The sequence below is a fragment of the Protomyctophum bolini genome (genome assembly GCF_963924005.1).
Source record: "Protomyctophum bolini genome assembly, chromosome: 2".
In the NCBI taxonomy this organism is placed as follows: Eukaryota; Metazoa; Chordata; class Actinopteri; order Myctophiformes; family Myctophidae; genus Protomyctophum; species Protomyctophum bolini.
The window spans coordinates 48,233,528-48,246,544 of NC_137863.1; the positions used below are offsets into that span (position 1 = coordinate 48,233,528).

The 13,017-nt window shown below is 42.6% G+C and overlaps 1 protein-coding gene across 1 annotated transcript in view; it reads left to right on the plus strand.

Moving 5' to 3' along the window:
* Positions 1–13,017, plus strand: part of LOC308327094 (cadherin-22-like) — a gene marked incomplete at both ends in the record, with an annotated part of 124,434 nt that overhangs the window by 79,766 nt on the left and 31,651 nt on the right. Inside the window, one exon of the mRNA XM_080780239.1 lies at positions 4,441–4,562. Coding sequence (XP_080636365.1) covers positions 4,441–4,562 — 122 coding nt within the window. The remainder of the gene's footprint in view (positions 1–4,440; positions 4,563–13,017) is intronic.

A 13,017-nucleotide genomic window follows, 5' to 3' on the forward strand; every position in this document is an offset into this window, starting at 1 on the left:
AATAACAGTTGGGTTTCCAGAGGCTTTCTGACTGACGTTTGGTTAGTGGACGCACACAGTTGGAGGGTGAAGAGAGAGATGGTGCTGGAGGTTGGTAGACAACAAGCCGGTGTGGTGAAGCATGCATGAATGAGTGACTGCACCTAGTCCTATTTGTAGCCTCCCACACCTGTGTGCAGTGAGCAAGCTGCCAGCCACTCAGCCTTGATTGAAGGATTGGCAGGGAGGCTCCATGGGCCTCCCTGGGACCTTTTCACACTAGTAGTACTGGATTTGGCACACTTATGAAAAATGTCTGTAATACTGCGTAGTCGGTGCATGACTGGGCTGTCTGGGCTCTACACATTTTATTTTTTTAACTCGAAAATATCTCTCTCAATAAATCCCACTGTTGGAAATATCTTGTCTTATTAATACTATTTATTAACTCTTATTTCATTGATAGTCTACGCAATGTCGCCCCCATAGGATCTATTTATGAATTGCAGCCTGGTTAAAAGCACTCAGAGCTCGAAGGTTTTTTTTTTAATTAATTAGAAACGAATGGTTCGGATGTTCGCTCAAAAATTCCTGCCGGAGTTTGAGTCCTAAAAACAGGGCTAGGGTACAGCCTTAGTGCACGCATCCGCCTGGGTGACGGCAGACTGCTGGGCGAGCTCTGTTGCTTTGGCATGGGGGGGTCAGATCAACATATGGAATGAATTCTGTACTGGCCATATATGGAGTGTGTCTTGAATGTACAGGGTTTGATGAGGTCAGATCAACATATGGAATGTCAGAACAGGTCAGCTTCATATATGGAGATCTAAGGGTGGCAGCGGGGGCAGTGTCTTGAGTGTACAGGGTTTGATGAGGGCCCATGTAAGTTTTGGGCTTGTTGAGAACTGCCGGGCGCGGCTGCACTAATAACTTTGGGGGCGGGCCCGTCTAGGGTTTGAATGGACAGGTCAATGTGATATCAAAGAGGAAGGACGGGTGGGGTGGGATCAACATGTCAGAACAGGTCAGCACTATACATGGAGATGGAGTGACGATGTCACGAGACGTGCCCATACATGTATAATTATGGAGGTGTGCTGTGACACACGTAAATGCAGGTTTTCATAGTAAATACGACGTACAGTCGCAACTAATACAAAATGTTTCCACCACCGATTAACATCTGATGATTATCAATGTTCGCTCTGTCCCGGCGGGGTCCGCGCAGCTGCAACATACAGCATGAGGAGTTAATTTAGAAGAAGAAGAAAAGAGATATTTGGCACTGGAGGAGCTCTCTGTCCATTTATATTCCTGCTGCTCAGGGAGGGAAAAAACTAAACTAAACAAAACAGTCTATTAAAAAAAAAAACCCTGCATTGATTATGCTATTAGCTGAGACCAGGATTCCCATTAGATGCTGCTGGGCTGCTCTGTACAGTTAGATAGGGAAAGACTATTACTCCATTGCTCTGCCAATTTTGTGCGCGCGTGCGTGCATACGTGCATGCGTATATGCGTGCGTGCTCGAGCGCATGTGTGCACGGCTGCACGTGTGCGTGCGTGTATCTTGCAACATTTGGTCTGGCTATGTCAATTGGCAACAATCTCTTATGGCTAATACATTAACGCATGACCTCATCACTCGCGGTTAATCATCTGTTTTAAGTCGTACAACCGCGTAAAAATCTCACTACGCTCTGCTCGGCTTTCTGACTGACCACCTCTAGTCTGTCTATTTCTATACTGACCACCTCTAGTCTGTCTATTGCTATACTGACCACCTCTAGTCTGTCTGCCAGTCTGTCTATTTCTATAGCAGTCAGAAGGACTGACTGGTTGGATGTTTCAACCTCTTTTTTGTTAGTTTCGCCATTTTTTTAAATGTGTGTCTGTCACCATGTGTGACGCTATAATCTGTTTGCTGTGTATCCGTTGGCCTGTACTTGCTTGTGCTTGTTGTCCGTATGTGTTCAGTCAGCCTTGCGCGTCTTCGGCCTGACTCACACCTTTACAACAGCCAATACAACATTTGTGTTGTATGAGGGAGTGTGACCATGTGACTTCCATTGGAAATGCATTGGGGCAAGATGTATCACACCCTTTGTATATACATCTAGCATGCATCAATGTGGGAGTCGGGCCTTCCTCTTCATCTACTCTGTACGTGTGTATTCAGTGGTGTGAAGTGCATTTACTATTTTGAGGAATTTGTTCTTTACCTGAGTATTTCTAATGCGACACATTGTGAGCTTGTAGATCTGCTATTTTCAAAAGATTGTTTTATATATTTGAAAACTTCAAACGGGACATTATCTATGCATAATGAGTATTTTCTTTAAGTATATTTTGTTACCAATTCTTTTGTACTTTTACTCAAGTACATTTTGAATAGCGGGACTATTACTTGTAGTATTTCAGTATTGATACTTTTACTTAAGTAAAACATTTGAGTAATTTTTCCACCACTGTGTATATTACAGTATGTGCCCGTTTCCCTATTTCTGTGATCCATGACTTATAGGCCTACTTAGTTGTGCGCCAGAGATGTGCACGTGTTGTTGTGAGCTTGTAGATCGGCTTTTTCTTTGTGCACACCACCCACGCTCAACTGTGTGCAGTTAAGTATTACCCAGGCGTCATCCTCTCGGTTTGAAAGTGCTACTCAAAGTGCATTAAGTACATCAACCGCATGGTAACAGCTGCTGGTTGTACTAGACACATAAACTATGCTGTAATTAGCCAGCATATCTATGCCCTGTGGTTATTGCAATTAGGGGGTGATCGCACATAAAGAAAGTAGATCACTTATTTAGAGGAGAATGGGTCCTCTATTTAAATCTCTGCTCCCTCGCTCTCTTGCTCCTGTTGTCAGACATAATCATGCTGATTAACAATGGGAATTAAGATTCAAGGAGTAGTACAGAGCAAATTTGAAGTGGGTTTTAATTGTGTTAATTAGGCAATATTCTTGCCTCCTATGTTTAAGATTGTAGCCACAGCTTTGAGGCTGTCGCGTGTGTTAACTAACTTCATTCTATTATTGCACAATTTTTTTATATTAAAAGAAAAAGGTACAACATAATGGTGACATTTATTTGTCATTAGCATTCAAACCAAGAGGTGCCTGTGCTTGCACTTCAACTAATTAAACAGCCATTACTATTTTCTCCATTATTGGATGTTAAGGCCCGGGGAGTGGAAATTGTGTCACTCGTTGAGTCGTTGCCAAGTTGTAGAACAACAGTAGAAATGAAGGTGCTGTCGTGGGGGATCCAGGTTTTTTATCCTGCATGGCTAGGAGGTGAATCTCACAGATTGCAGCTTTAAGGTTTGTCTAGAAAGTGATTGAGGTCATGGATAGAACTTTGGTTCCAAGTAAAAGTACAAATACCTCCAAATTGTCTTCTGTAGTTAACTGTTAGGGTCTGTCTCTCCACAGACCATGTCAGCCCTGGCCACTCCCATTTTTCCTTTCCACTCACTCAGTCCCTTCACTCACCTGTCTCCAACTGCCTCGTCAGCCCACCTGTGAACACTTTGCCCATTACCTGCTCCCTTTATAACTGGACTCCTCACAAACACAAACTGTCAGAACATTGTCTTCCTTCCTGGTTACTGGTTTTTGTCATTCTTCCCTGTCATTCTACCCCGAGGTTCCTGGTTCTTGATCATTGTCTTCTCGAGAGGTTTGAGTTTTGGACTTGTTTCATTTACTGCCTTATCCCCGAGTTTTGCCTTTTTGGATCTTTTTGTATTTTGGAGTTTTGGAGTTGCTACTTTTTGTTCGTTACTACCTTGAATATCAATAAATACTCTAATTTTGAACCTTCCTGGTTTGTGGTTTGCATTTTGGGTTCAGTCACTCTCTCAAACCGTAACATTAACCAGACTATGATGTATCATTGTCTTCTCTAGCCCATTGACGCCTGGTGCAACGTTGTTCTACCCTTGATGCCGGCGCGCTCTCTGTGTCTCATCAGCTATTGCTATGTACATGTAGCAACATAACTATTTAAAAAAAAAATCATCAGAATTTGAAGGTTTTCAGAAACCTTAGGTCAGGCCCTAGAAGGCGTTCCCAGATTCGGCCTCAGGCATCAATGGGCTAGATAGCAGACCATGATGTCCCATTGTCTTCTGTAGATAACCAGACCATGATGTCCCATTGTCTTCTCTAGATAACCAGACCATGATGTCTCATTGTCTTCTCTAGATAACCAGACCATGATGTCTCATTGTCTTCTCTAGATAACCAGACCATGATGTCTCATAGTCTTCTGTAGATAACCAGACCATGATGTCTCATTGTCTTCTGTAGATAACCAGACCATGATGTCTCATTGTCTTCTGTAGATAACCAGACCATGATGTCTCATTGTATTCTGTAGATAACCAGACCATGATGTCCCATTGTCTTATCTAGATAACCAGACCATGATGTCTCATTGTCTTCTCTAGATAACCAGACCATGATGTCCCACTCAGTGGTCAGTATCCGTATCCTGGACGTGAATGACAATCCTCCAGAACTGGCAACACCATATGAAGCTTCCATCTGTGAAGACGCCAAGCCTGGTCAGGTAGGCTTTTCAAAATGGTCCGGAAACAGAATCACGATCGCTTTGTGAGCTCTTTGTCCTAGCCGTTGGTTCCTGTATGTCAAAGATTCAAGGACTGAATAATAATTGTTTGATTTGGATTCCTCAGCACATCCTTGTAGTTGCAATAGTAAAACTACAGTAAATATAATAATAATATAATAACATAGTCAAAGTGAGGTAGGCATTAGGCACTATATTTTTAGCCATGTTTGATATACTTTGTTTTGTCACATTAACTCGGGTCAGCGTCATTATTCTGATGGAGCGTTGGTCCAACTTGCCCCATTACTAGGCAGCTCAACAGTGCCACTTTAGGTCACCGAGCGGTATTGCCGTATTCAAGCCGACATACAGAGACATACATTTATACGGACACACATACTTGTTCATTGGAGTGTTTAGGCACGGCAAAAAAATAATAATAGCAGTTCTAGATCGTCAAATCTTTCACACATTCGTGTGACACTGTAATATGACAAACATGCAACATTGAAACATGGAAATACACGGTTTGGTGAAGATAACACGTCTATGGTATGTATCCACCTCTGATAAATCATTTCAGACGTTGTACTTACACCAGGGTCTTGCCAGGTATACTGGTGCTTGGAGAGCAATCACCTTGTCATTGATATTCCTTCTTCTTTTGTTTTCTTCCTACTACGACAGCCAATCACCATGCCTCGCCTCGCTTGTCTGAACTGTTTCATTATGGCATGCTGCTGGTTTGGCTCTTTTTTCAATTGGACAGCATGATCTATCTGACACTTTGATCCAGAGGCAATTTAGAAACTCTGCCGTTGGGCGCAGGAAGGCACAATTTTCCAAAGTGTACTGGTGTGGTGTAAAATTACTAAGTACGTTTACTTAAGTACTGCAGTTAACCCTCTAGCACCCAGGGTTGCTTTTTAGCAACAAATTTATTTTAATTAATTACTAAATTATTATTATTTTTTTCTGTTCTTTTTTCACCTGAATGTCATCAGTGATGTTCATTGCAATGCCAATTCAAAGCCATTAGTCATGATATTTGCATATGAATACCCCCCACAGAGGCTGAAATTCACACAAATAAAAAATGTTTGGACTCTGTGCAATTTTGAACATTTTTTAACCTAAAACTTTTGACCTTTACCCTAATAAAAGTAGGTAAAATAATTGTAACATATGTTTTTTTGTGATCATTAGAATGTCTAGAACATGTTTTATTCATTATTGTGAAAGATATCCCCAAAATGTAAATTATTAATTTATTATATTATTATATAATTATTATATAATTATTATACATTTTTCATCAAACTTTATTTTTTTATTTTTTTTAACATCTTTTTTAGTGTCAGTGCTAGTAGTACAAAGTAGTAGTAAGGTTGAAACCTATTTTTTGCAAGTAGAAATTAATGCGGGTGTTAGAGGGTTAAGTACAATTTTGAGGTACTTTTTTTAGGCTACTTTACTGGAGTATTTCCAATTTCTAATACTTTTACTTCTACTCCACTACATCTCAGATCCAACTAGTTAAAGTGCCAATCGGCACAGGTCTCCACAAGGGCAGGTCAGGTTGTGGCCTCCTGTTGGCGCTGCGTGTATAATTTCACGGAAATTGCACACTGTGTTTGTGATTTGTGGCATTCTTTCGAAACGGCCCAATCGTGTGAGCTTTGGAAGCCAATCTTAGCCAATCAGGATGGAAGATGGGAAATGGTGCTGCTCCGTGTTGATCACATGACTATGGAGATATAGTGTATACCGAATTGTGTGATGTATGGATGAAATGTGTACGAGTAATCTACAGAAATGTGTTTTGCCTAAATCGGCCTCATGGTGGCGCTATAACAGGCCAATGAGGAATATTTGGGGCAGAGGTTCGTCGTTGGCATCCAGGGAGTGTGTGTGCAAAGTTTGGCATGGATCGGGCCAACGGTGCCGGAGATTAGCTGATAACGGACGGACGGACGGACGGACGGACGGACGGACAGACACACACACGGACACACGTGTGTCTCTCCCTCCATGCCTTCGGCCTGGTGGAGACAAATATTGTACTTTTACTCCACTACATTTATTTGAAAACTTTAGTTACTAGTTACTTTATAGTTCACACTTGTAAAAGAGACTCAATGTGTTTTTTACTGGTTAAATAAAGGTTAAATAAATAAAATAAAATAGATTTAGATTTAGATTTAGATTTAGATTTTGATTTTGATTTTGATTTTGATTATTATTATTATTATTATTAGAAAACATACATTAGCCACTTCAGCCCTATATACATTTTGGCCATTTGAAAATAGCCAATCTATGAGCTCACAATGCATTTGTATACATTTGAAAACATGAAACGGGCATTCTGCATAATACGTACTTTTACTTTTAGTACTATTAGGTTCATTTTGGTGCCAATACTTTTGTACTTTTACTACGTTTTAAATTCCGGACTTTTATTTTTACTATTTCTAATATATTACAGTATTGATAAATAAACATGTGTGAGTACTTTTTCCACAACTGGGTGCCAGAAAGTGGTTCCCTGCTGTTTTTCACCCCAAACAGGAAGATTTATTCTGTGTTTCTTGATGCAAAGATGCAGATTGAAAGTGAGATGGGTGAATACTTCACCGATTTCAATGTTGGATTTCTGTATAAATCATGGTTGGTTTAAATAAATAAGGCTTCGGGGGATCTCGGTTTCCTGCGTAGGTCAGAGTGTCCAAAACTGTTGCTGCGTGCTAGTTCACAAGGGGATCGTAACACATCGTTAAATATTTAATCTCTTACATACGGTACTACATTGGACTGTACATGATCAATCTGCGAAGGATGCACAAAAATTTGAATCATTTCAGAGTCAGTTCATTATAAATAAATGACTTGAAAGCTCTATCTCATAACGTTTGGTTTGTTTGGTTAATAAAGTTAAACTCCAAAATGAATTTAGCATATTTATCTGACACTGTTCAAACTGTAGAGGCTGTCAAAACAGAGGTTCTCAGCGTGTGATCCGGGGACCCCAGCTAGGGGTCCTTGAGGTGGTTCCAGGGGGTCCCCAGCTAAATGGTTGATAGTTATACGAACCAAATGGACCGTGATGAAATTGTACCCATTTAAACTCTCTCAGAGTTTAAATAACACTGTAGATTGGGGGGGTCCCAGCTGGGCTACTAATTGTATTAAACGGTGCCTAATGCACATTGAATTCCTCAACAGCTTAAGTTAAAAAAAGGTCACTACACAACACAAAAACAATCTGTCTAATCAGTCTTAAGAACAGTGCATGTGTAGTTTAATTGTTTAGTAGCCGTATAGCTCCTGTGTCCTCCCAACAATCACCTTTAGAAATGGACAGAGTCATTAACAGTAATTTACTCTCTGTACTTATAGTCAACATAGGCCCGAGGCTCAGTTGGACCCAATTAACATTTGCAGAGCAGAGGAATAATTTAAAAAGCAAGGCATTAAAACGAGGCCACATTGACCTTCAACTCCTAATCATACAGAGACAATTAGTCTTCCGGACAAAAAAAATTAGGGAAAAAATGGTTCCTTGTCGCGCTCGCGGCATTGAAAACGAAGAAAGGTTTGCTGATGTTCTCATCAGAGAGGAATGCACTTAAATATTTCACAGAGTAATTATGGGCCAGAGGGAGAATGATCTGTCTGTCTGTCTGTCTGTCTGTCTGTCTGTCTGTCTGTCTGTCTGTCTGTCTGTCTGTCTGTCTGTCTGTCTGTCTGTCTGCCTGCCTGCCTGCCTGCCTGCCTGCCTGCCTGCCTGCCTGCCTGCCTAGCTGCAGTGACCTAAAGTGGCACTGCTGAGCAGCACGTCTGTCTGTCGTAAAATTGGTTTTGCACTTAGTGTCTCAGTCCTGTGATCTTTCACTCTCTAACCCTGTGTTTTTCCTTTTAATATATATTCTGGGGAGTTCTGTCAGACTTGACTGCTGAGATTGAAAATGTGTTAGCCTGGGGTCAGAGACTTTCCAGCGATCATTCTCACCCCTGAGGGAATACAACCGACTGAGCCTTTGAGAAAACGCCTTATCTTCCATCTTGTTTTTTTTTTGTTTTTTTTCTTATGATATAACAAAACAAAAGCCAATAATGAAAATGAGACGGCCGGGCGTATGTTTTAGAATGTAATAATGTTTTAGACCAGGGATTTGCCTTGTGCAGGTTAATGCACCAGAGCTGTACAGTGGTAGTTTATTGTTTCTCGCTCTGTTTTTGTGGCAGGGATAGGGTTTTATTTGTATTGATCGAGTTCCAGCCCTCAAGAGAAAAATGAATCACTGAATCAATCCATTAATGAATTACTCCAGCCATATAGATGGTGGGTGAAAACAAACCTCCCTCATAGAGAGCGACTGGCAGCAATGAAGTCATAACTCACTCACTTTGCCACTGGATTTGCCACTCACCTTATGCATGCACATACCCTCAATCTTTGATTTGAACCAGGCTTTAATCTGCCAGTAATCTGCCCAATATACTGCAGAAATATCTTCACCAAGCAGATGCCACTTTGCTTGGGAGAAATTATCTTCTTGGTAAAATGATCTCGTCTCATCGTATCTCAAAGCAGAAGCATGAATGGCTGATGAATCTCTGTTGTCCATTAGAAATCTCCCGATGAAGAGGACCGTCTCTTGCCGTCGGTACATCTGACACTATCTGAGGGCAGAGCAGCTTTTAGATCTGTGCCAGGTTGAAGCTATCTGTTTGATGAGCATGTGGATGAAATCTATTAATTAACATGATGATGTTGTCTTGGCATGTCTGTCTATTAGCTATATTCACACGGCTGCCATCTTGCCAGCAAGGTGATACCTACAGTAGGTGACACTTCCCATAGAGAGCTTTCTTTCGAAACGGCCTCAATCGTGTGAGCTTTGGAAGCCAATCTTGGAAATGGTGCTGCTCCGTCTTTATCACATGACTATGGAGATAGTGTATACCGAATTGTGTGATGTATGGATAAAATGTGTATGAGTAATCTACAGAAATGTGTTTTGCCTAAATCGGCCTCATGGTGGCGCTATAACCGGCCGATGAGGAATATTTGGGGCAGAGGTTCGTCGTTGGCATCCAGGGAGTGTGTGTGCAAAGTTTGGCATGGATCGGGCCAATGGTGCCGGAGATTAGCTGATAACAGACGGACGTTATCAGCAGATCTTTCTCTGCAACAAATATCATTTCATGTAAAACCAATATAATGTTATTTGTAGAACAATGTTTTCTTCTGTGTCCTTTTGAACAGTGCAGAAACACAATCTGTATCCATTCGTAAAACAACCGTTGCTAGTGAACACAGTCTGCATTCCATGCTGTCTTCTCCATGCAACAACCTGTGTCTATTCATGAAATATTATGTTTTCTCTGTCCCAAATCTGTGTAAACAAACGCGCACGCACGCACGCGTGCGTGGAACCACAGAGAAAATTAGATTAGCCTAAGCCTTTTAACTGAGTTGGGTTTGATCCCATTTGAGGGGCTGGCAAAACTAGCGTACTCTGTTTGTGTTCAGAGGCGATGGGAGAGGACTGCCTGAGAAGTGAATAAAAGGCTACGCCGCTCCGGTGCCAGAAGCTAAGCAGCTTTAGCTCGGAGACGCAGTTCAAGCCAGGGGTGCGACACAGAGTGGCAAATAGCTTTAGCACTCATGCAGGTGGATCTTCAGACATGCCAGAGAGTCACGGAATGAGGCATTTTTGGGTGTAGGGGGATGCCACGACTGCCACGTAGAGCGGCCATCTGTTCCCGTTTTGATTACTATACTGCCTTTATGGGCCAAGTGTCCTTGTGCAAGACAGTGAACCTTAGTTGCTGCGAGAGTGAGGTCTAGCCAACACCAACTCTGGATTCCTGGATCGCTGCCCTCCACAAATTCCTATCCAACATCAGGTTGGCAGCACGTCTACGTAGTTTGTACGCTTCTTTCCCCTCCTGGCTTTGCCCTGGGTTGGCTCCCTTATAGAGTCAATTTACTTGCCTCAAGTTCTGGGTGCCTGACGCATTGCCCTGCCAGCCCCATCCTTCTCTCTCTGACTTTGTCCGTGACCCGTGGTAGGTCCCCATAGAGGTCCACATTTCTGATGCGGTCCGTCCATGTGACACCCAGTGCCATTCGTAGCATTCTTGTGTAGACTCCATCCAGGGCTTTTTTCCTGTTGTACTGTGAGGGTCCATGTCTCTGCCCCATACAGCAGTACTGACTCCACAGTAGCTATGAACAGCAGGTCTCCCATGTCTGATTTCCACACTCTCCTCATCCCGTGCAAGGCTTTCCAGGCAAGTGCTCTCCGAACCTTCATATCCTGTTCAGTTGAGGCAGTCCAGGCCCCGAGGTACTTGAAGTCCTCGACTTGCTCGAGCACCGTCCCGTCTGCAGTGGCAATGGTTTTGTCCTTGGTGTTGACTTACGTTTGTTACGTTTGTTTTCTTGGCATTGAGCTTGAGGCCGATCTTCCTGCACTCCTTTTCTACTGCCAGTAGTAGCTCCCTTCCTTTCTCGACTGTATCCGAGATTAGGGCGATGTCGTCTGCATAGTCGAGGCCAGTGACCATGATGGGGTGTACAGTGAACCTAACTGTTCACAAGTTGGTGCCTTGCATGGTTGCCTCTACCGCCAGTTGTTGTAGTCGAGTCCATCAAGACCAAGTCTGAGGGGGGAGAGTCCGAGTCAAGACCCAGTGTGGGAGGGAACTGTCCCCAAACATTCAAGGTTCGAATGTTCGCTCGTTAGGGTTGGCACTCGAATCTTAATTAATGGGCTTGAACCATTCGTTTTTTTATATTATTTTTATTAAAAAATATATTATATTATTATATTATTATATTATATATATTATTAATATTATTGTATTATTAAAAAAGGTCACCAGCCCGCGCTGCGTTGCGTTCCGCCCGCACCCGGACCCGTTCATTTATAAAGGTATACTGTATATACCCGCCCGTTCCCACCCGTCAAACACGGGTACCCGCGGGGAATCACGGGTATCCGACCCGTTGCAGGACTCTGGTGTGTGTGTGTTGGGAGTTTTACAGTCTATGGTTGGGAGAGACGAGAGAAAGAGCGGGGGAGACGCGCTGCGCTCTGATCGAGACGGATATCTCAATGGTTATTTTTTTTATGAATTAGAAACAAATGGTCCGGTTGTTCGCTCTTTTCTTTCTTTTTTGTCATTTGATGAGTACAGAAAACACTGCGAGCTGGCAGGCACGTCAGCTACAGTACATCCGTTACTTAACAAGTTGGCTGTCTATAAGTCCCATACTCTCTTATATTGTTAATGTGAATGGGCTCCTCATAATATGGGTATAATACATTTATTTCATTGCATAGTAGTGACTCGTGAGCCTCGAGTGGACTAGGTGGGGGTAGGGTACAGAGTCCCTTGGTGCGAGACAGAGTCAAGACTGAATAAAATGATGTGTGAGACAGAGACAAGAAAATGAAAATGTCGACTCTAGACCGGACTGGAGTACTACACAACACGCCGTTCACATTCATCCACACATGAATGGCAGAATGTAACAGACATTGCAAAGTTCTTCTAACAAGGGCACTTAACCTCTTTCAATCTCGTGTCCCTAGTTTGATCATGTCAAATTATAAAATGTAGGTTAAGTGGTTAGACAGTAAAATCACATTTGACTCTTACTGACTGTTACTTCACATGCAGCCTCATAATTTGTGAATATTCTGATGTCCCACATCGTATGTGTTTCATTGATCTAACCTTACCTGACACTTCGCACCGAAATAACTTTGGTCTCTTGAACAGCTCTTTCGCCCACCCTGTGGTATTTGTCTGACTGAATGCAGGGGGACAGATACCATATAGTGCCTTGTGTGTGTGCAGGGAGGAAGCCAGATACTAAGTGTGCCCTGGGGGATACGGGAGGCCTGTCAGTTCTGCCTTAGCCGTCTCACGGCTGGCAGGGTGGATCACCGTGACGGAACGTCTCATGCTTAGCCTCCTCACCCTCTTCCATCCTCCGCCTCCTCTTCTCAGAGAGCTATAGTAGAAAGGGCTAGTAGAAAGTAGGAAGGCTATGGCCTGATCAGCCTCAATCAATCAATCAATCAATCAGATTTATTGTTACTTCCACAAATATACACTGGGCATACAGGGGAGCAAAATACCGTTCTCCATGGCTCATGATGCTTCACATTTAAAAACAATAGACACATTAAAAAGAGGCAAGGCCTTATTAAAAAAAACATTAAGAAGATAAAAGGAGCAGACAACATTGGCAGGAAAAAAGTGCTGATGCATTCAAAGTGCATGTGTGTAAAGTGCTATTCATCCCTCCTTGGGGGCAATATGTGGCGAGTGTTCAGAGTCCTGATGGTTTGGGGGAAGAAACTGTTGGACAGCCTGCTGGTGCTTCCTCCTAGGCTCTTGAACCTCCTACCAGATGGCAGGAGTTCAA